This window comes from Tenrec ecaudatus, chromosome 1, assembly GCF_050624435.1.
Source record: "Tenrec ecaudatus isolate mTenEca1 chromosome 1, mTenEca1.hap1, whole genome shotgun sequence".
In the NCBI taxonomy this organism is placed as follows: domain Eukaryota; kingdom Metazoa; phylum Chordata; class Mammalia; order Afrosoricida; family Tenrecidae; genus Tenrec; species Tenrec ecaudatus.
Genome location: NC_134530.1, coordinates 196,353,073 through 196,377,655, shown reverse-complemented (window position 1 = coordinate 196,377,655; position 24,583 = coordinate 196,353,073). Strand labels below are relative to the sequence as shown.

Sequence of the window (24,583 nt, the reverse complement as noted above, 5' to 3'; positions counted from 1 at the left end):
GACAATTCTAGGGTTTAGAGTTAATCTGACTGGACCTGGTTCTCCGGGACGTCTCTAAGGCAATCCAGGTCTTTCTGAGGACGTACTGATAGAGTCTAGTAGCAATGCTGCCGTGTGGACCCATGATGTCAGACATCTTCAGGTCATTGTCATTATCAACATCACCACCACCCGGCCAGCCAGAACACTCTGGTTCCACATGGGAAGAGCAATAAATTGGTTCTGTAGTGAATCCAGTTTGGACCAGTCTCGCCATGTGAACAACGCGAGTGTGCTACCTCTGGTGCTCTGTGTATTCACGTGCAGCCTGAATGGGAGACATCAACCTCTCTGTGAGTCAAAGGCCTACTCGTGGAGGAGGAAATAATGGGGTGTGTGTGTGTGTGTGTGTGTGTGTGTGTGTGTGTGTGTGTGTGTGTGTAAGGAAGGGGGAGTCCCCATGGTGCGTAGTTCACATTCTTTCTGGCCATTCCTGACACTCCGTGGCCATCAAAATAATGGGCACTGATTGTATGTGTGTGATGAAATTCACCAGCCATTCCTTCTCATTCTCTTTGCTTTCTGGGCTGAATGTGACTCCTCTCAGACTTAGAAGACTGGGGCCTGGGCAAGCCCGACTTAAATAACTCCTACTGGTGCGGCCTGGGTTCTCGGAGGACAAGCGCTCGCTGCCTCTTGATTTACATGTGGCCTGCACATTCAAGTTTTTTAAGAGCTGGGTGCTATGTTTTCAGTGTAACCTAACGACTGCCATGTATTCAGCACCTATTTGCTATGCAAATAAATTACCTGTAATTCTTTTAACAATCCTACAAAATAGCTGCCATTTCCCCTATTTTATAAAGAGGAACTGAGACTCTGAGATATGAAGTCACTTGCCCAAGCTCACAGAGCTTGTGAGGAGTAGAATGAAATTTCCCAAGTTTGCGCTTCTCTTCCGCTCTACCAATGTCTTTAAAAATATGGGCATGACTCAGTAGCGAACAAATACATTAAATACCTCATCCCTCTTCAATATGAACAGAATAGAAAGTATTAGAATGCATCCTTTTATGTAATAAGGGCAAATATTGCTTTGTAAAATTCTGGTTTCATATGTATGCACGTACAGATACACAGGTCTAGATGATCATGCTATCAAGTTCATCTCTTGTGATGGATCCAGTTTGAAATAATATTCCAGCTGCCTCTGCACAGCTGATTAAACCAGACTGTTTCATTTGATTATGAATAGCTCACCTTTCTTGGACTCGAATTTTGGACATGTTGTCAGGAGAGACCAGTCCTAGGAGAAGGGCCTCCTACTTGCTAAAGTGCATGGGGCAGCAAAGGAGACGAAGTCCCTCAGTAAGCTGGACTGACACAGCGGTCACAGCAGTGGTCTCAGCAACAATGAGGCTGGGGCAGGCCTGGGCAGGGTTTGATTCTGGTGTGCACAGGGTCCCCATGAGTCGGAACCAACTCGATGGCATCCAACCATGACTAGTGTACAGAAAGTCCCCTCAATTATCTCATGTCATCTTTCTGTGGAGACTGTTACTCCCATTTTAAAGCTGAGCAAACTGAAGTTTATGGAGAGGTTACTACGTTGCTCACGTTTGTGTAACCAATTGCATGCAGTGCCAGGATGGCACCACTTTGGACAGTACAGTCTTGCACTCTTTTTTTTTTTTCTTTTACATTTTATTAGGGACTCCAACAACTCTTACCACAATCCATACATATACATACATCAATTGTATAAAGCACACCCATACATTCCCTGTCCCAATCATTCTCAAGGCATTTGCTCTTCACTTAAGCCCCTTGCATCAGGTCCTCTTTTTTTCCCCCCCCTCCCTCCCTTTTCCCCCCTCCCTCATATGCCCTTGGTAATTTATACCTCGTTATTTTGTCATATCTTGCCCTATTCGGGGTCTCCCTTCCCCCCTTCTCTGCTGTCCCTCTCCCAGGGAAGAGGTCACATGTGGCTCCTTGTAATCAGTTCCCCCTTTCCAACCCACTCACCCTCCACTCTCCCAGCATCGTCCCTCACGCCCTTGGTCCTGGAGGTATCATCCACCCTGGATTCCCTGTATCTCCAACCCTCATATGTACCAGTGTACAGCCTCTGTCCTATCCAGCCCTGCAAGGTAGAATTCGGATCATGGTAGTTGGGGGGAGGAAGCATCCAGGATCTGGGGGAAAGCTGTGTTCTTCATCGATACTACCTCACACCCTAATTAACCCATCTCCTCTCCTAAACCCCTCTATGAGGGGATCTCCATTGGCCGACACTTGGGCCTTGGGTCTCCACTCTGCACTTCCCCCTTCATTTAATATAATATATATACTCATACATATATACATATACACATAAATACACATACATACACACACTTATATCTTTTTTTTTTTTGCATGATGCCTTATATCTGGTCCCTTGGGCACCTCGTGATCGCACTGGCCAGTGTGCTTCTTCCATGTGGGCTTATTTGTTTCTGAGCGAGATGGCCGCTTGTTCACCTTCAAGCCTTTAAGACCCCAGACACTATCTCTTTTGATAGCCGGGCACCATCAGCTTTCTTCACCACATTTGCTTGTGCGCCCATTTGTCTTCAGCGATCCTATCATGGAGGTGTGCAGTCAATGCTATGATTTTTTGTTCTTTGATGCCTGGTAACTGATCCCTTTGGGACCACTCGATCACACAGGCTGGTGTGTTCTTCCATGTGGACTTTGTTGCTTCTGAGCTAGATGGCCGCTTGTTTATCTTCAAGCCTTTAAGACCCCAGTCACTATCTCTTTTGATAGCCGGGCACCATCAGCTTTCTTCACCACAAGTCTTGCACTCTTATACAAGACTTGTAACACCGCTCACCACATTCTGGGATGGGATAGCGTGGTGCTCTGTGTAGGGATGGATGGCTGCAAAAATTGAATTCACAGAAATGCCTTGAACCTAATTCTGAGAGTGGTGCAGTGCGGTGGAACCTGCTAAGTATCTGCACAGGATGGGGTCTTCAGCAAGACAATGACGTACTTTGGTGGCATGATTACACTTGAGAGATGTAGCTCTCTTTAGAGCCTGTAGGGGGCTCTGGGTTCCGGTCTTGGCCCCACGGTTGACTGTGAGCCTCTCTGTACTTCAGTTCTTGTTTTATTGGCCTTCTGGTCGATTCTGACTCACGGAGATGCCCTGTGTGCAGGGCACAAGTGCTTCCAAGGGTTTTCCAGAGTATTCTTTTGAAAGCAGAGCATCGTCTGTCTTCCAGGCGCCTCTGCGAGGGTTTGGAAGGCCAGCATTTGGGTTTAGGAGTTAAGCACTTAGCTGTCTGTACAACCCAAACGCTCTGTGCCTCTGGGACTGCGCATGCGGGAGACAGAGCAGTCGGAATCACCTGGACACCAATTGGACTTACCTCACAGGCTATTTTGAATCGCAAATGAGGTAACTTTTGCATTGCACAGTGCTGGCAAGAGTTAGCCATTTAATATGCTAAATATTAATAGGTCTCAATTGCCTATGATTTTTTTACATGCTATTATTACCTGTCAGAAGTACTGGAGACTTCACTTCTACCGTAAGAGACCCGCCTTGTCTGGGGTCCTCGGTAGCTATTCTTTCCCACTGCAAAGAATCCATTTCCCCCATGTTAGCCAAGCCCTGGCTTAAATCCAGAGATTCCTGAATCCTCTTGTAAAGAAGGATAGTCTCTTCTTCGGGCGTAGAGTGTTTTTTATGTCCCTTGAGACTGGCGAACCTGTTCTGAGTCTAGAGAATGGAGTGAGAACAAGAGAGAAAAGAAACATCTTTTGCTGCAGAAACTACACCAGACGTGGGTCTTTTGTAATATTCCTGCCTGCCTTGTCCCACAGACTGCTGCTGATTGTTTTCAAGTTATTAAGAACCGTTGTGTGGTAGTTATATAATCGTTTGTCAATTTGAGAGGATTAGGAGTGAAGGGGTGGAGTCCAGTCTGTCAATCAGGTCATAACCAATGAGGCCTCTGCGTGGGCATGGCCTTCTCCTGAGAATTCTGGGAACTCTGTTCCTCCTTGGAGGTGGAACAGAGTTCCCTCCCTGGCTTTCTCTCCCGGCTCACTCCCTGGGAGACACTGCAGCTGACAAGACACATCGAACTACACGAGTGCCCTAAGCTGGAGGAGCCACGCCAGTGCTGAGATGCTTCCACTGCCACTGGCTCCACAAGACTTTTCACCCACTGGCCTGTGATCTTCCTGCATGTGGCATCATCGCATATGTTGCGTGAGTCTGAAGAGGAATTTATACATTGATATCGGACATGTGGGCTAATATCAGACTTATGGACTTAATCTGGACTGGGTTGGGATGTTTTCTCAATATATCGTTGATCTTGTATATAAACCTCTTTCTTGTACACATGTGAGTTTCCATGAATTTGTTTCTCTAGTCTCCCTGGACTAACATATATTACTTATAATGTCAGACAACACAAAATAAGTGGTACATCTCGTGTGGGAGTGGGTAGCCTTTGCTATGCTAATTATGCAGGAATAGTCTCGGGTGTATTTTGAGTTCATCTCTTTTGAGATATATAAAAGATTAAAGCAGGACCGTGAAGGAGAGAGGAGGGGGAGGAGTGGAAGCAGGAAACACAGGGAGCAAGTGGGATACACAATGGCATGTTGAGGGGATTGCATTCATTGCATGAGTTGAAACAAAATGCGTATGACAAAGTGGATATAAAGCTGATGAAAATCTTCACCAAATTGACAACTTTTAATAATAATAAAGAATATTGATAGAATAGAGCACTGTCAACCACGGGAAGACTGCCCAGTAGCAAAAGCCCAGAATAGATAAGGACTTTGTCCAGAGCCACTTAAGACAGAAACTCTTCCCCTAAAGTCAGCATCCAGAATTTGAACTTCCAGCCTCCTAAATGCTGAGAAAATAAACTTATGTTTGTGAAAACCACCCACCTGGGATGTTTCTGTGACAGCAGCACCAAAGTGCTAAAATATATACCAACCTTCTCCCATTTCTAGTAGAACCCATATTTATAAGAATGATATTCCATATGAAGTCAATATTGGCTTATACCTCTGAGGGTTGTTGGATTTTTTCCCTAAAGGGGTTTATTTTAGAGACTCAAATTAGTTGGTGACCATGGTGGTCCCGTGTGTCAGAGTAGAACTGTGCTCCACTGGTTTTCAATGGCCAATTTTTCAGAAGCAGATTTCCAGCCCTTTCTTCCAAGGCACTCTGAGCAATCTTGAGTCGCCAACATTTGGGTTAGCACTGGACTATGTTAAACAATGGTCCCATGCAGGGAATCCTCTAGACACCTTTATGCCTCAATTGACTCTAGAACAAGAGAAGTTTCCTTGACTTGAAAACAGAGGAGGCTTCTAATAGAGCAGCTACTCCTTTACCCCTCCCCCTCATGAAACTCCCCAGCCCAACATTTTCCTACTGTAAAGGTGAGAAACCAGTAATCCTCTTCTTCCAGGAATTCATCGTACAAGGAACCGAGAGTCTGAAACCAAACATAACATAAGTATCAGCCTGCTGTCCCTCCTCTGGGCTCACCTGGGAGCAAGGTGGACTCTAAGGAGAGCACCCTTGGAAGGACATCATCGTGGCCAACCTCGAGGCTCTCCCTTCCCTCCCAGAATATGGTAACTCATACAGCACCCCCCTGAATCCCAGAAGGTAGGAGTCCATTGTTACGTAAGATGTATAACACATAATTTCCTCAAGGGTAATTACTGGACATCTGGTTAGTGTCTTGCTCTTTTCCAAATCATGAATTTGTTTCATTTAGGCTCAGAACTTTGACGTAAGACATGTTTGTCCTTTTGGTGTGTCTACCCTTTTGCTTCCAACTGAAAAACCGTACCCATTTGTGAAAAACAAAAAGATTTCATTACATTAAAACAAACACCAAACAAAGCAACCTGCAGAGTCACTGCTTGGCAAGATTGACTTAACTGCACTCTCGCTTTCATTCATTCATTTATTTGACATTATTTGCTAAGTGCCTCTGTATTCCGGGCACTGTGAAAATTGCTGGGAACGTGGAGATCAGTGTGTCATAAGCCTTGTTCTCAACGACTTCATATTCAAGAGTGATGAAGTTTGTCGCACAAGCTATGACAGAGTTGGCCAGGAGTGAAAAGGAAAGAATAGTGAATGTGGTAGGTACATCATCTGGTGTCAATTTGGGACTTGAGAGGATTATGAGTGAAGGGGTGGAGTCTAGTCTGTCAAGAGGGTCATAGCCAATGAGGCCTCTGTGTGGGCATGGCCTTCTCCTGAGGATTCTGGGAACTCGGTTATTTCCTCCTTGGAGGCAGGAGATACTTCTCTCTCTCTCTGCTCAATCACTTGGAGACTCTCTACTGACAAGACTCACGCCCTGAGAGATGCTCTACTGACAAGACACATGGCGCTACACTGATAGACTCTGTGCCCTGGGAACTGTAGGAGCCACATGGAGACCCTTGCCAGCACTGAGATGCTTCTACCACCACTGGATCCAAAAGACTTTGCACCCACTGACCTGTGATCTTTCTGCATTTGGCATCATTGCATGTATTTTGTGAGACAGAAGAGGACAATATAGATTGGTATCGGATATATGGGCTAATATGGGACTTATGGATTTTATCTGGACCGGACTTGCTTTTGTATATAAATCTCTTTCTTATTCACATATGAGTCTCCATGAATTTGCTTCTCTAGTCTATGCAGACCAGCACAATGAATTATGTCTGCTTGAATCAGGGAGACCCAGGAAGAGTTTATAAACACAAAGAGAGTAAAACTAGAATTCAGGCCTGGCAGGATTCGTGGAGAGTGAATCAATGAAAATCTGTAGTTTCATAGTTATTGATCTGAAACGAGGCAAGATAGGCAATACAAAAGACCAGAAGGGGTCATTTCCAATTTAGATTGATTCATTGATTAAAGAAGTTTGTACTGATCCAGGCCATGTTCTAGATGCTGGACAGATAGTAGTGACAAACGGACACAAATTCCCGTCCTTGCTAGGGAAAAATAAAGTAACAATCTTAAGTTTAAAAGTGCGCGCGCACACACAGTATTGTGACTGTGGCTCCAGGGCCCACATGCATGGGTTTATTCTAAGTAAAAAGTGTTTGAACATGTCTCTGAAGTCACTGCTGACTAGAGACAATTTCTCACAATAATATATTGTCTGTCTCATTAGGGCACCTATAAGACGGATTCAGTGAGAGTTCTCTACCCCTTTCTTACGGCCGTTTCTGATAGATCTTTGTTTGAAGTCTACCCTAGACTTATATAGTGATCTGTATAAGGAAACTGGGATCGAAGGAAATAGAAAGACAGTAATAGGACTGACGGTTAATTGAGGACGTGGAGGGAAAGGTGGGGAAATGAGGACTCCACATCAATGTGTATGAGAAAGACGAAAAGCGGTTCCAGATTGACTGTGACCGTGATTGCACAGCCCTCCTTCATGTGATTGAACCATTGAATCCTATGATATGTTCATTATAACTCAAAAGCAAAAGAAGGCCATTGAAGTTAAAAGATTTTCCTTAAAAAAGAGTCCATCAAATCAGTGGCTTCGGAGGGCGTCTCCTGGGCCAGTTAAATTCAAGACACAGAGGTCAGCTCAGAAGATACAGAAACTTCTTTTTTTTAATTTCCAAAGAGGTCATCTGAATAGATTTTCTCAAAGGATACAGCGTGATCATGGGGGCTTGTTAATGAGAAGTTTTAAGACTATCGATTCTGTATTGATGACAAAGAGGCTGGAAAGTGATACTGAGGGGCTTTCCTCCCATCTGACAACCCTACCAGTTCATTCTTCAGGTTTCATGAGACAATGTCATCTCATTCTATGAGATTTCATGAGATCTATGAGGTTTCATGAGACAATGTTATCTCATTCTATGAGGTTTCATGAGACAATGTCATCTCATTCTATGAGGTTTCATGAGACAATGTTATCTCATTCTTGAGGTTTCATGAGACAATGTTATCTCATTCTATGAGGTTTCATGAGACAATGTCATCTCATTCTATGAGGTTTCATGAGACAATGTTATCTCATTCTTGAGGTTTCATGAGACAATGTTATCTCATTCTATGAGGTTTCATGAGACAATGTTATCTCATTCTATGAGGTTTCATGAGACAATGTTATCTCATTCTTGAGGTTTCATGAGACAATGTTATCTCATTCTATGAGGTTTCATGAGACAATGTCATCTCATTCACTCTACAGCCCTGACTTTATCTCCTCAGGATTCCTTTTGTTTCCCAGACTCAAAGAACATTGCAAAGGAGCATAGCTTGAGTCCATCAACAAACTGTTGCTTCCACATGGTGTGAATCAAAGAGCACAGTGTTCTTGGGGGAAGCACCAGGGAGGTGGAAATGCCATCTTCAGAAGCGCATAGACCTAGATGGTCTCTGTTATGTTGGGTCATAATAGCTTCACATTTTGATAGTTTTGTTAAAGGTTTCTATGATTTTGTAGCAATACTTTTTTTACCTCTGTGTGTGCATGTATTTGTATATATGTATGTATATGCAAAGGTATATACATATTTGCAAATGCATATATACGCATATATATCATAAAGCAAATACAAGTGTATCATGCATATGTACTTGATGTAGGTTATATGCACATAATTCATATATGTATTTTAGAAAGATTATACATATGATAGTTAGGTTTTCTGTGCCAACATTGGCTCCCATAGGAACTTGTGGATGGAGTTTAGCCTGTCAATCAGGTCAAAGCTTGATTGGAGGGCGACTGAGATAAACTGTTTTCCAGCCACCTTCTTCTACGGACTTGATCTGAAGTGGGCTGGGAAGCACAGTTATTCCTTAATATAAAGCTCTTTCTTACACATATGTGAGTGTCAATGAAATTGCTTCTCTACTCAATCCGGCTGAATACAGCCAGATAAAGTGCTAAGCAGAACACCAGAGGGGGATGGAGTTGAAATGTAATATGAAGTGACCAAGGAAGGTCTCACAGAGAAGGTGATTGGAGCTAGAGACTAATCCATCCAGGTGCCACCATGCCAGCCACCTGCATGTTAGATGCCACAAGGCAGCAAGGCTGAGTGGGAGTGTGCCTGGAACCAGGGGCGAGGGGGAGGGTGTGCACGGGTGTGGAGAATGTAATGGGTTGGGGAGGAGTGAGGACGGGGAATGGAAGTGCAGATCACCAGGGGCCTTGTCATGGTCACTCCTGAAGGAGAAAACCATCTGCTTTCAAGCTTCAGCCACTTCATTTTGCAGACTTTCAGATAAATTGCTCACATTTTATTTCGATAGACTCCTGGCCTGCTCAGAACAGGCAGATGCAGGAGCGTCAGTGAGGAGGCCACTGCAGTCATCCAGACCAGAGCGGATGGAGCTGCCATTAGAAGGGGAGGTGGGGACTGAGACGTGGTCAGATTATGGATACCTTCATCAGGTCAAGTCAATAGGATATGGGCACGTGTGAGAAATGAAGAGGCGGATCAGGAGTGTGTGTGTGTGTGTGTGTGTGTGTGTGTGTGTGTGTGTGTGTGTGTGAGTCCATGGTATCCTCCATATTCTTCCCCAACTCTGGACTTCAAATACATCAATTTAATATAAAGGTCATGCTTGTTGATTTTCTAGCTTTCACATATATACGAGCCAATAACAACACTATGGCTTATATAAGGCACACCTTAATCCTCAGTGACATTTTTGCTGCGATAAGAAGTTAGCCTTCATTGGCCCAATATCCCTCTATCAAGAGTGCCTTAAAGACTAGTACCAGGGGCTAGTCAAAGACAGTATTAACAGAAAGTCTTTATGTCCTAGGGAGATGATCAATAAGACTCTCTACCCTAAATTACCAAGGAGATTGTGAAAGGGAGCCAAAAGCAAATAAAACAAACAAAGCTCCAGGAATGGGTTTTGGGCTCACACTATATCTTGCCTCCAATTTAAGAACAAAAGGACAATGAGTTTTTACATCCTGGCCCTGCTCAATACTCACCCTCAGGAAAGGAATGCTTTGCTATAGGAAAGTGTGGAGAAGAAATTAGTTGGTTCCCAGTTATTGGAAAGTAGTGGCTGGGGTCTTAAAGGTTTCTTTCCAAACAAGCAGCCATCTAGGTGAGATGTCAACTAAGTTCACATAGAAGAAGCACACTAGCATTAGTGGCAGAAGGATTGTAAACTATATAATCTACCGCTGAAGGAGAGAATGATATCAGAGCCTAAATTTTAGGAATCTTGTTTGCAGAAGTCTATGGATGACAGTGGGAACCCAAGATCCATTTGGGAGAGCCACGCTGGTACTAAGCCTCTGGTAATTTCCCTATACCCATAATAGAGAGAAGCTGGTTACCAATCAGAGGCACACTGGAGAGATGACTATAGGAGATCAAAATGATGAACTTGACTTGAATGGTTCAAACCTTGTCAGTTGATCTTCCCCTCTGATAAACATTAGGCCTGATCTGGTTTTCTGTTTTTATTTTTTGTTGTTGTTTTGTTTGTTCATGTTGGGGAGTCTATTGCGGATGTGTTCTGTCATTGGGGGTGACTCTCTTAAAATTGTGTTATATGTTTTTCAGTATATAAGCCCCAAGACTGAGGTATCCATAGGGACAACAGGTAGAATAAAGATTTCTAGGGGGCATCATGGTGGTGGGGTTGTAAAAGGGAGCTGATTCAAGGAGTTCAAGGTGGAAAACAATGTTTGGAAACCGATGGTGGTAGCAATTATACAACAATGTTTGATGTGATTTCTATGGAATGATATGTCTATATTAACACCTAATAAAATTATTTTGATAAAAAAGAATAATCATTCAAAAATGCCCAACAACAATAAAAATTTTTAAAAAGAAAACTTTGATCCAAAAGAGAGCAGAAAGTAATAAACAAAAACTAGAAGAAGGAAAAATAAATGGTGGTGACTGAGTCCATGTGGGGGCTCTGTAAATGGATCTTGGGTTTTTACTATAATCCACAGCCTTCTACAAATCAGGTGCTTAGAATTTAAGATCTGATATCGTCTTCCCCTCTGATTTGGGATTTTCTTGTAAAACAGAGTTCTTAAAACTTCCTTCAATCAAAGAGTCTGAGGTTCAGGGTGTTGGAAAATTCCATGTTAGAAGGGATAAGGGCATGGAAGGTGAATGATGACTGCTCCCCTCCTCCAACTCATTCTACTTCAGAGTTTCAACTGGTTAGGGGAATTTGCCTGGCTTACTCCTAGAAGACCCATCAACTCTTCAATTTACAAAGTTATGGGGGAGGGGAGGAAGTTATATGAGCAATCCTATAGTTAATCCTTACGCAGTATAGGTTTACCAGCCAAGAGTTTTGGTCAGTTTTGACCTAATCTACCAGACAGTAACCCATTTCGATGACCTTGACCTACCTTGGAGATCTCAGTGAGGGCTCTAGGGATCCAGGGGTTCACATCCCCTTGAGGCAGCAGCTTCTTCAGACCCTGAATGGTTTGGGGTTGGAGTCGTGCACATGACCCAATGTGCTCGTTCAGGTAGAGCTCACAAATCCTGTCCCCAAGGAGGTGCCGAAAGGCAGCATTTCCATTCTTCCTATTGCTCATCAGGACCCCGAGGAAATGGTGCAAGTCCTGCCATAAATCCAGGAGGTTGGCCTCCGCTTTCCTATTCTGTTTCTTGAGATATTCCCGGAAGGGACTCCCTGCATAGGCGTCGGCACTCAAGGCCCAGTGAGTGTACCCCAAGGAAAGGCTCTGCTTGATTGCCTTCTTCAGTGTTGCCTGCGAGGAGTGGTTGATGATGGGAGTGATGGTCCTCATACGGTGGGAGAACTTTGTTTCAAAGAGACCCTCAATGTGTAACCGGTTATGGGCTTTGTTCTTTGTATGGGACCTCTTGGTATCAATGTTGTTTTCCAAGGAATTAATGATTTTCTTTTTTGAATGGGTCGCATGTAAGGGAGGCATTTGTATAACTGCCTTCTCCTGAGGACCCAGCTTCCCTGGGGGCATCCTGGCAGTGGCTGGCTCCGAAGGAATGGGTGACGCCTCTAATTCCAGAGACCAAGAGTGGGCTTCTATCAGCTGCCACATCTTTCTCTTGCTCTTCCTCGTTGAGTACCGCTTCAGGTGGTGGTGTGACTTCTCAATGCTCATGTCCAGAGGAAACCCTCCGACATGAGAATAGCAAACACCACAAAGACGTGTCTCATATTCTTGCATCAGACCCTGACACGTTTTCTCTTTGGCCAAGTTGACTTTAGCATGGATATAAAAGTTGGGGAGCCAGTAACTCTGCAGTTTGAACAGAGCCATCTTCTGCATGTGGCTCAGGATCTCTCTCCTGGTGGTTGACTGGTTTGGTTGCCAGATGGAAAGGTTCAGAAGACCCCCTGAAAAGAACACAGGGAAAGGGTGACAAAGATGTGATGATGGTGATGACATTGGACAGATCTTGAATTTTCCCAAATGTTTCTATATAGAGCATGTTATTCATTCTTCATGCAGGTCCAGTGTGGACACATTTTTTAGGGTTTCACAGGACCCAGTGGCCCCTTTCTCTAATTGCCTTCTTTATTGGCAGAGTGCCTACATGGACTAAGCCTCGGATGAGCCCTCTCTTATCAGACTCAAGGGATGTGAATAACAAAGTCTATTGTAAACTTGATTATGGAAGATTATGATAATTAAGTTATTGATTGTGGTCATTAAGTTAAAATATAATACCTGATCATTTGATCTCCCTTTTGAACCATTTGAAATCTGTTCTAGCTTTTATCATGTCCTGCTTTTTTCAGCAGTTTATTTTAATATTTTTATTGATCTTTCTTTCCTTCCTTCCTTCCTTTCTTTCATATATAATTGCTGGTTTTGATTTGTCCTTGTACGTTTTCCAGTATATGACGCACAGGATAGGCAAGTATATAGAGACAGTCTAGTGAGGTTCTTAATCTGTTTTACTTAGGTATTGTTGTTAGTTTTGTTTTTCTGTATGTGAAGTCCAAGATCGGTAAATCTATAGAGACAGTACGTGGATGAATGGTTCCCGGGGGCACGGCAGGGGAAGTTGGAGGAAATAAGGAGCTAACAATGAGGGGAGAAGAAGATGTTCTAAATGGATTGTGGTGATGACTGGACAACTCCTCTTGATGTGATTCAATGATGCAATTGTATGATATGCAAATTATATGTTAATAAACTGTTCAAAATATTCACACGAAAATAAAATAAGCCATTGAATGTGCTTCCTGAAATGATTATTTAGACTACTGGATATCATTGTAAAGAAAAGCAAAATGCCGAAGGAAAAATGCTTCAAAACAAGAGACAGGTACCTCTGAATGGGGTTCCTTAGGCTCAGATCTAAGCGGAGAACAGATTTGGACTGAAGAGGTTGAAGGAGCCCTTACTGTTTGCTTCGCTTCAGGTCATGGGCTCTCCATGCACTACCCAATTAGAGGAACGCGCAACCGAGCCCAGAGAGAAACCCTTCTGAAACACATCTGTATTGGGTTAAAAATCCCTCCTCACTTAGAAAAGGTAGATTTGGATAAATCTGATGTTGTAGATTAGGTGTTGTCAAAAAGTTATTATAGAGTGCCAGATAATAAATACTGTAGGCTTTGCAAGCCACATGCAGTCTCTTTGAAAGCCACGTACAGTCTCTGTTACATAGGGTTTTTTGCTTTTGCTTTTAACTGAAAAAAAAAACACAACCCTTTAGATTCATTAGCAACTTTAGTTCACAGGCTTAGTGAACTTCATTTGTGTCATGGTCTGTACTTTGTTCTAGAAATGCTCTATTTTAGAACATGAGGGAACACGCAGACTCAGAAGGAAGCTAGTTGTCCAGCTACCCCCACAACTGCTCTTCACTCCTTCCTGCTCACCTGTGCAGACTAGTGACACCTCAGGAAGAGGTGCGGGCCAGGCTAAGGGCAGCTGTGCTCTTGTAAACCTGCCCCGGCTAAGAGTTATCCCCGACCTCCCAGATACGCAGATAACATGTGTGGGGTGTTGGGGGTGGGGTCTACAAAACAACGGACTGAAGATGGTCAGATGTTGGGTAGATAGTCTTGCTATATCCTTCAAGAATTTCACTTCAGATAAGTTTTGGAATTCTTACTGATGTTCATGCTGCAGAGAGTCACCACCTTGGAGCCCTCCTGCAAATGGGTGGCCTTCAGCAAGAGGAGAAGAGACAGGTAGTAATCTCTCAGTCCCAGGTCCATCTCATCGATGCTCAGGATCTTCTCAGCAAGGATCCAGAAATCCGCCAGCTCTTCCCCTATAGATCAGACAGGGTGGGTCAGAGAGGCAGCCACTCTTGTGCCTCCAGGAGACACACCTGGAAGCAGCTGCAGAGACCTCTAGCCTGTCTGCTCTATTGACTCAGACATCACCACGAGTCACCTTTGCTTAAAACATGATCTCCAGAAACACCTTAATGCAGGGTGGAAAGAAGGGGATTAGCGGGGGGCGGGGGAGGGCGAGGGATAGGGACTCAACAGAAGGATTCTTTGTAATTTATTGTATTATCATCTTATGAGGGCTGCCGTTTTAGGGGAAATTCTGAGGCTGGATCATGAGATACTTAGTTTTGTTTGAGTGAAGAACAGGAAAATATTCCCAGATCACAGAGCGGCTGACTCCTCGGGGTTGAAGACCCTCATTCCTTGGGTTTTCGCTGTGGAGGGCTGACTCCTCGGGGCTGAAGACCCTCACTCCTTGGGTTTTCGCTGTGGAGGGCTGTCTCCGAGGGGCAGACTTACAGATCCAGTCTGTCTAATGCTTCTCGTCCTGCTCCTTGGAGACCCAGGTTTCCTCCTTAAGCTAGGACTTGTCCCTGGATGAAGCTTAAAGTCGCTAAACTGGAGTGTCAGCCTGTGCGGGCTGCCAGCCTGCCAGCAACCATTTCCTAGCCGCTCATCTAACAGGCAGCAGCCTGTAGCCCCTAGTGCCTCCCAACACTTTCGCAACCGACATTGATTTATTTGCTTTCGCTCTGTCTGTCTCTCTATGAGAAGCGCAGCTTTATGAAGCAGGAACTTGCCACTCGTATCCACTTCCGAATTCCCAGCTATCAGCCCAGCGCCGGCCACCCAGTGCTGCTCCACCAACAGCATTCAATGAATGAATGAAAGCAATTCCTTGCTTTGTCCTGACCTACATGATGGCCCTCTGTTTTCAAAGATGTTCTCCAACCTGCCTTATGAAGCATTTTTATAAGCTCATGACCAAACCCATTGCCACTGAGTCAAGTCCAACTCACAGTGACTCTGTATAAGGTTTCTGAGGCTGTACATCTTCACAGGAGCACAGTCTCTTCTTTTTCCTTCAAAGTGGTTGGTGGATTTGAACCAGTGACCTTGCAGTTAACAATCCAGTACTTACCCAGCAGTGCCAGCAGTGGATTCCTTCAGCATTGTTATATCCCCTATGAAACGCAGCTGCTGCGGAGTTGTCTCTGAGTCACAGAGTCTACATAGTCGCAGGGAACTGTGCTTCAAAGCGTTTGCAGAGGCTGGTTTTGAGAAGTGAGTTGACAGGTCTTTCCTCGGAGTGCTTCTGGGTGGACTTGAACTTCCCACCTTTCAGGTGGACCACTGAGTGCACAGATTGTTTGCATCACACCCCTCAGAGACTCTATAGTCATTAAGACAGACAGAACTGCCAATAAGGGCATCTTGGAAACTATTCGGAATGTGCAAAGACTGAGGGACATCTGCGAACCCACCTGCACTGCCCTTGAGGTAGGCACAGAAGCGCCTCGTCCCTCTGACTCCGCCAATGCATTTCTGGAGTAGCCACTGGTCTGCCTGTCTCCATCTCATCATCTTTGCTGCCAAGAAAAGTCCACCATTAGAGAGAAAGAATAAGGTCTTCCCCTGGTCCCTCTCTCAGCCTCACACACAGCCAGCCCTCATTCACTCAGGGTGAGTGAAAATAAAAAGTGGCAGTGATGCAGGTGAGCTGAGTACTGATCACTGCTTTTCAGGTGAAGTGCCAGCCCATCGGCGGTGACGTCGGACAACATGCAAAGGACTTGCAAACACACGTACAATTCACAATTCTGAAACACCCTCCCCAAGGACTCCTCCCTTCTAAGGTCCCTGACTGATAGTATTTTTAGTCTTTGCATTCCTTCATTTAAACTTTCCCAATGCATACATGGATGGAGGGAGTTGAGAATGGGAAGATATGTTACATCATTTTACTCTATAAATGTTCCTGAATCTTAAATTTTCTTGGGATGGAAGATACTTACTTTTCTTTGGCTAGTTGGACAGTTAACTGGGTTCCCAATTCAACCCTGGATGGAACTATATTCCTTACTGTTCAAATATTTAGTATATGACTACTAAATGCCAGATACTGTTCTAGGTGACTGGGTCACATCAGCAAAAAGAACAAAATTTCTTGCCCTCAAAGAGCTTACATTCTATCAAAAGAGACAGACAAAGCAGTAAAGAAAAATAGATGTGTTAGGCAGAGTTCTGTAGAGAAACCAAACCAGGTCATTTATGAATACACACACACACACACACACACACATATAAAAGGATAGGTTTGTACAGAGAAGGAATACAACAGCTATTAGCCCACACAACAGTACAGAGGGCTCAGTTCAACTCATTTTTGTGGAACAGTTAATATACTGAAAGTCCTTCAATTCATGAGGAGACTTCAGTCAAGGTCAAGGAAGCAGACAGTCTTCCCTCAGGCCAAACAAGCAGAGTCTGCCCACAGGCAGCAGATAGCAGGGTGGGTCAGCAACAGTCAGTAGCAAGGGAGCTTAGCAAAGCAGGCCCAGATGAGATATCAAACCCAAGCAATGCAAGGTAACAGGACCCGCCAGCCTCAAGCTCAAGCAATGTAAACACCAGCAGCATGGTGTAGCAGGTCTCAAAGGAGCCTCAAGCTCTAGTGACATGATCCACAGGTTGGCTTGGCCCACAGGTGGTGTAGCTCACAGGTTGAAGCAGAGAACTAGCTAAAGCAGCAGCACGCTGATCTGATCACTGGAGAGCAAGAGAGAAGGAGGTGGGCCTTGCAGAGTCATTATCTCTTTGCCCTCCAATCAAACTGTGACCTGATTAATCCCACGTGTTCCTATTGGCCAGGTTGGCACAATAAACCTAACTATCACAATAGATAAATACATAATCTAGTTCATGTAACGTTATGCTACAGAAAGAAAGAAAAGGCAAAGCAGTTGAAGGAATTGAGAATGCTGAGATGAGGAAAGGCCAAGACTGACCTCCTCTGGTTCACAAGGGACAGAGAGAATCCAGCCCCACATCTGTCCATGGATGAGTCCTGCAAGACAGAGGTCAGGGATGCCTCCACCTTCCAACCTTCTTTATTCTTATTCTTTCCCTCAGCACTCTACTTTTCTGCTGGATTCAATAATTCATGACAATGGCCACACAGATTTCACAGACAATATTCATGATTAAGGGGTTTATTAGGGAAGTTAACAGATTGCATGCAAGTCAAAATCAGAAATGGTAAGAATACAGTTCTATTATCTACAGTGTCTCCTCTCAGTCATGTCCTTTCTCTGGTCCTCAGGCTCAGCCTCATACCAATGTTCCAGCTCCCCTATCCCTGAGAAATGTCCAAAGGAAGGGGCATGGACATTTCTGCATTCTGCAAGCCAGTCTCCTGCCCAAACCACTCGGCTGCCCCCGTTACCATCCACCACCCAGCCTCTGGTGCCTCTGCTGCTCTCTCCACGTCTCGACACAGGGACCTTGGACAGGCTCCACTAGTGGCTCGTCTTTCTTGGTGGTCGTGAGATTCTCTTTCTTGCTTTGGAGGTGGTTCCTTTTATACCCAGTGGAATGGCAAAACTGACAAATCCCCTCTTATCAGTCATACACACCTTATTTGCATGTTGTCACCTGGTCATTTGGTTGGAATTTGAAAATTTATGGATAAAAAAGCCATACCAAGTAATTTCACTTCACTGCATGGGGATGGGACCTTTATGAGTGGGCAGGATATAGTATTAAAAGATATTAGCATAGACTTTGTTGAAAAGGTGAGATGTGAACAAAGATTTGAGGAGGCGAGGGAGAGAACCATGCACACATCTGGAAGATGAGAAAATAAATTGCATATACCATATATACTCGAGTATAAGCCGGGCTTTCAGCACATTTTTATGCAGTTTCTGTGGTAAAATTAGGTGCCTCAGCGGATATTCGGGTGGGCTTATACTCGAGTATATGCAGTAGATTGTCTGAGGCACAGCGAGGAGACCTTCACATGACTGGATAGAGCAAGTACGGAGCAGAGTAAGAGAAGATGAAGCCAGAGAGGAAATGGGACCAGATGCTTAAGCACTTGAATGCTGCTGTGGGAGCACTGGGTGTCCCTCTGGGACAGGGACTCTTGGGCGGGGCTAGGAGCGACGTGATTTAACTTATGGTTCAGAAGGCTCGTTCTGGCTGCTACGAACACAGAACAAGCATCAAAGCGGGAAAAGTAATTAAGAGACCATTTCAGAACTTGAGTGAACCGTCACGGTGGCTTAGACCTGGAAGGTAGCATCTTTTTATCATGTTCTATGGCCACCAATAACTCCCTTATTTCTAGCTGCAGTGAAATCACAGCCCACTTGACCACAGCTTATTGCTCAAAAAACCAGTTGCCAACAGATGACTCCAATTCCAGGTGGCAGCTTGTGTGTCAGAGTTGTGCTGTGCTCCATTCTCTATGATGTTTAAAAACAGGTTGCCTCTTCTTTCTAAGGCACCTCAGGTTAATATGAACTTCCAGCTTTTTTGGTTAATAGCCAAGCATGTTAATCATTGCCCTGGGACTCCAATTATGGTTGTATGTCTCATTTTTGAAGTCCCTAGTTGGCACAAACAGTTAAGGACTTGACTAGCCAAAATATTGGCAGTTCAAACCCAGCAAGAGGTACCGTGGAAGACAGACCTGTCTTCTTGTATGTCTTGAAAATCCCGTGGAGCATTTCCACTCTGCACAACTGGTATCAACTCAATGACAACTTACAACACCACCTAAGATTTCCCTTAAGCTGGTTGGGTTACCGGCAAGTCTAAGACTACAAAGGCAGCCAATACTTGTTATTTAACATAGGATTGACAGGCATGCTTGTGTAGCTGGATTCTTGGGCTTTCTTCGTCTCCCTCCAAGACACATATGCACACTTACCTCCTTCTGGGGACTTAATGAAGCTGGTGAGCTCTTGACAGAGAATGTACTGGAAACACAAGTTGGATTTGCAGAAGAAAGGCAACCTGTATTTTTCCAACCAGGTCAATAATCCTTTGTATTTGGCGATCTAGAGTCCAAACAGAACGAGAAAGGAAGAGAAACAAGGAACTATAAGAAATACCACTCAGAAACATGCAGTTAATAATTTTATACAACGTGGTCTGGAGGAAAGGGAGTGGTGAATAAAATTCAAATTGAAGAGGAGTAGAAATTCATAGACTGAGGCTCTTAAAGGGAAGTTACCAAATGAATTCATGGAACAGAAAAAGTGTTTAGGCTCTTTGTCTTTTATCAGAAGTCTTCCTTGGTCCTTAAAATATCTCAAAACTTGGTTAACAGAGAAATAGAGAAGAGAGTCTTAGTATACAAACCCCACTCCTTATACCCAACACATATAAATTGTGCTATTGTGTACAAATACACACACAAAGGCTTATACAGAGCATCATTCAGAGTATGAGATGGATTTCTGAGGGCTTGACCAATCAGAGAAAAGATTAGAAAATAAAATTATTTTTAGAAACTTTCAGAGTTCTTTTAGGGAAATTAAAAATAACCATCAAAGTGGGTGTCTTTGCTATGAGCTCCAAATCCAGGAGAGCAGAGTCTGCCGGGAGCAGGGGAAGAGCAATCTTTCTGGTCCTAGGTGCCACCAGTCATGCGAATGGAAGCCATTAGAAGGTGCAAGGTCTGAATAGTGGGAAGGAGAAGAAGAAGGCAAAAAAGGCGAAGCTGGAGACAATAGACAAGGAAAAGGAAAAATGTATAAAACAAAAACCATTTAGAACAATATGAGACTCTGTAATAGAATAGTCAATGAATCATTAGTAAATAAAGTAAATTTATTTTATCTATACCTTATAAGGCAAATCATAAATCTGTTCCACATGGGCTACCACTTCCTAGTGCATACCCATGGCAGACATTGCCAATCAATTACCAACATTTTTCTGACTGAGCTCGGATACAGCCTCAAAATTCTTCACACAACATGCTTCAAGCATCAATTACTTGATACCTGAGAGATGTATCCCTCTTACCAACAACAGAGGAGAATAAAAAAGGAAGAATTCACAGCCTATCACTTGCTCAAGAGGCAAAATTTTTTTTAATCATTTTATTGGGGGCTTGTACAATTCCTATCAAAATCCATACATACATCCATTGTGTCAAGCACATATGTACATTTGTGAGGCAAAAATATTAAAATGGAACAATGTCCACTTGGGAGTGACATTGTTTGATTCACCTGCCTTCTTCCAGAATCATGCTCAAGGCCCCCTTTCTCTCCCAATCCACATTTTAATATTCATCTCCTTCCCAAGCCCTTCACCATTCAAGGCTCTTACCAAGTCATCTGGTACTTCTGGCCACAAGCGCCATTGTGAATTTTCAACAGTGTAAAATGGCATCTGACCAAAGACCTGCAAAAGAAAGTTTGGAAACAAGCCAAGTAAACAAGTCATTTCCCTATGCATGACACTGCTCTTTTGTAGACAATGGGAAGAGAGACTCCACTGTGCTCCTGTTTCAAGGGCTCTGAAATTTTCGATGAATTTCAACTCCCTGTGCACAGAAACAACAGAAACACCTGAGTGAATTCAACTGCAAAATTCACTTACTTGTTTCTTTCCCCCAATCTGGTAGTGATCTTACCTGTTTGCAAAGACCAAAGTCCATCCACTTAAAACACACTTGCTTTGTGGATTGTTCCTTACATTCTCCATGGATTTGGAGCATTAAGCAAGAGTATGTTTCCTTTTATATGAGGATTTGCAATAATTGGATTTTCATAAATTCTTAAACTAGAGAAAGTTGAGGGGGATGGAGGTATGAAAGTTTGAGGTCTAACGCAAATATGGGGTCAACACCCAAACAAACAAACACAAACCCACAAGTCAATTCCAATTTATAGGATCCATAGTGTAAAACTCCCCCTTTGGTTTCTGGGCCTCTAAATATTTGCTGGGGTAGACACTTCCTTTTCCCTCCTTGGAGTAGCTGGTAGATCCAAACTGCTGACCTTATGCACAATATGTAGCTCCAGACGGCAGTGGAACATTGTTGATTGTTACTAGGTGCTATCTCAGTCAGTTCAGACTCATTGCAATCCTATGTAAAACAGAAAGAAGCAAGTCTTTGCCACCCTCTCACTGGGGGGCTTCCTCTTTTTACTCCCCGGACCCTGTAGTTTACCAAGCATGATGCCCTCTTCAAGGGACTGATCTCGCCTAATAACGTCCAAAACACACGAGACCAAGTCTCAACTATTTTTGCTTCTGAGGGGCATTTTGGCTGTTCTTCTACGACAGATTTCTTTGTTCTTCTGGCAGCCCGCAATACTGTGACTGTTTTTGCTAACCCCACAATTCAAATGTAGCAATTCTTCTCTGGTCTTCCTATTCATTGTCCAACTTTCAGAAGTATGGGAGGCCATTGGCCATCGGCATCCTTCCTCTTTAACACTTTAAAGATGCCTCCTACAGAAGCTAGGCTCCGTGCAAGGTATTGTTTGATTTCTTGACTCCTACTTCCATAAGAATTGCCTGTGGACCCAAGCAAAATGAAATCCTTGACGATGATGCTGTCTGTTGGTCCACTTGTTGGGAATGTGGGTGTGGTTTCCACGGTGAGTTATAATCCATCCTGAAGGCAGCATTTGTCTTCATCAGTAAGCGCTTCAAGTCCTCCTAGTTCTTAGCAAGAGAGGCATGTCACCTGCTTATTCAAGAGGGTTAAAAAGCATTCCTACAATCCAAATGCCACATTCTTCTTCATAGAATTCAGTTTCTTGGATCATTTGCTCAGAACACGGATTGAATAAGTATGGTGGAAGGATACCAGATTGATACCCACGTGTCCTGATTTTAAGTCATGCAATACTCCCTTGGTTTGTTCAAATGGCTCCCTCTTGGTCCAGAACAACCCCCAAAGTTCTAAAATCCCTATTCTTCTCAAAGCTCTTCATCGTTTGTTATGGTCCACTCTGTTGAATGTCTTTGCACAAACAATAAGACACGAGTAAACATCTTTGGGTATTCTCTGCTTTCAACCAAGATAAATCTAAAACCAGCAATGATATCCTTCATTACCCATCCTCTTTGAATCTGGCTGATTATTTTGGACAGCTCCATAACAATGGACTGCTGCCACCATTCTTGAATGATTTTCCACAATATTTTACTTGCATCAGAAATTAATGTTACTGTTCAATAGTCTATGTACTTGAGTGTATTCTTTCTTTGGAATAAGTACAAATGTGGATCTCTTCCCGCCATTTGACTAGGGAGCTGTCTTCCAAATTTCTTGGCATAGATGATTGAGTGCTTTCATTTCTGCATCAGTTTGTGGAAACATTTCAATTGGTACTGTCGATTCCTGCAGCCTTGTTTTTCAATAATTGCCTTCAGTAAAGCTTGTGCCTCTTCCTTCAGTACCATCAGTTTTTAATCACACATGACCTCTTGAAATGGTTGTATATCCGCCAGTTCTTTTTGGTACCATGGCTCAGTATTCCTTCCATCTTCTTTCAATGCTTTCCGCAAATCATTCAATATTTTGCCCATAGAATCCTTTAAATATTGCGACTTGAGGCTTAAATTGTTTCTTCGGTTCTTTCAGCTTGAGATATGCAGAGTTTTCCCTGACTTTTTAAGTTTTTAACTCCAGGCATTTGCACATTTCATTACAAGCTGCCCTTGGAATTTCTCTTTTCAAATCTTGAGCTGTAACATTTATTCCGTTTGTTTTTCCTACTCTACATTCAAGAGCAAGTTTCAGAGTATCCTCTGACATCCATTTGAATTTTTGTTCCTTCTTGTCCTTTTAATGAATTTTTATTTTCTTCATACATAGTATTCTTGATATCTTGATGTCATCCCACAGCTCATCATTAGGTTCAATGCATCAAACTTGTTCTTCAGGTCGTGTTGAAATTCAGGTGGGATATACTGAATGTTGTATTTTAGATTTCATGGACTTGTTTTAATTTTCTTCATCCTGAACTTATGTATGAGCAATTGATGGTCTTTGCACAATTGGTCCCTGACATTGACTTGGATGCTGATATTGAATTTCTCTATCAACTTTTCCCACCGATGCAATCAATCTGCTTCCTTTGTTTTCTACTCTGTAAGCTCCTTATGTACAGTTGTTTTTAAAAGGCATCTTCAGTGTGGCCGGTTAGCTCAGTTGGTTAGAGCGTGGTGCTAAAAAAGGCATCTTCATGAAGAATCCTTGGTCTTACCAAATTTTATAATGTTATATCATTTTGTTTCTATCACAGAGGCCACATTTTCCATATACTGTTCCTTCCTCTTTATTTCTGGCTTTTAAAATTCAGATAATCAATTTTATACTCACAACTTAAACTACTTTCCAAACCACTAATAGTTTGCCCAGGCCCCATTTTGATTTCTCTTCACCTCCCACTTCAAGGAAGTTAATATCTACCAATCCTCTAGCCTATTACTTCATCTTCCTTCCGCTTGGTAACCAAAAATCTGCTTCCTTGGTATGAAAGTCTTTGACTTCAGTTTTGCTTTCACTTTCTTTTCTTTTTTAAAATTATTCATTGGTACTTAATGACATGACACCTCTGAGACACACCCTAATGTGAACAAAATACAACAGAATGTCCATCACAGGTTTGCCAGAATAATACACATGATAATAATACAGCATAGGAGACAGTGATGTAGCAAGACCTTGTCTGTCTGCCAGTCTTGGTACAGCTGTCTTCTGCTTTCTCAAACACAGCAGTCTCACGTAATATTTGTCTTTTGTGATTCACTGAGCATATGCTCTTCAGGTCCCTCCATGCTACAAGGCGCTTCACAGTTTCATCAGTATTGTTTTGTAACGAACGCATAATATTTCATTGTTTATTACAAGCTTTTGCAGGCATCTAGACATTCTCCTATCACAGGCAGGCGTGTACCTGTATTTCCAGATAGATCTTGAAATGTTCTTTTTGGTGATGAATGCAAAGCTATTTCTCTTGCATTTGTCATTTCTAGCACAGCAAACTGTATGACTGATTAACATGGCCAAAATAAGCCCATTCCAGCTCAGAATGCCTAGGATATCATTCCTTACGCATCCCAGTTCCTTTGTGATGACTTCCAGTTTTCCTAGATTCACATTTTAAGCATTACACCTTCTGATTATTAGTGGATGTTTGCAGATGTTGCTGCTCATTTCAAGTCAAAATTGATGGGTAATTTCCTAGATACTGTCCTCTTTTATCATGGAGAAGTGATGTTGCTTAGGCAACCAGCTTTGAGACTAATGGGAAAGAGCTTCTAAGTTTGCAGGAAACTAAGTTTAGCAGTCTCGAG

General features: G+C 43.2%; 1 protein-coding gene across 1 annotated transcript in view; it reads right to left on the bottom strand.

The window, feature by feature from the left end:
• RGSL1 (regulator of G protein signaling like 1) overlaps positions 1-24,583 on the bottom strand; it is a 96,471-nt gene that overhangs the window by 59,510 nt on the left and 12,378 nt on the right. The window contains exons 3-9 of the mRNA XM_075541446.1: positions 20,594-20,668; positions 19,182-19,311; positions 15,730-15,834; positions 14,119-14,280; positions 11,406-12,385; positions 5,442-5,504; positions 3,532-3,754 (exon numbers count right to left, since the gene is read on the bottom strand). Coding sequence (XP_075397561.1) covers positions 3,532-3,754; positions 5,442-5,504; positions 11,406-12,385; positions 14,119-14,280; positions 15,730-15,834; positions 19,182-19,311; positions 20,594-20,668 — 1,738 coding nt within the window. The remainder of the gene's footprint in view (positions 1-3,531; positions 3,755-5,441; positions 5,505-11,405; positions 12,386-14,118; positions 14,281-15,729; positions 15,835-19,181; positions 19,312-20,593; positions 20,669-24,583) is intronic.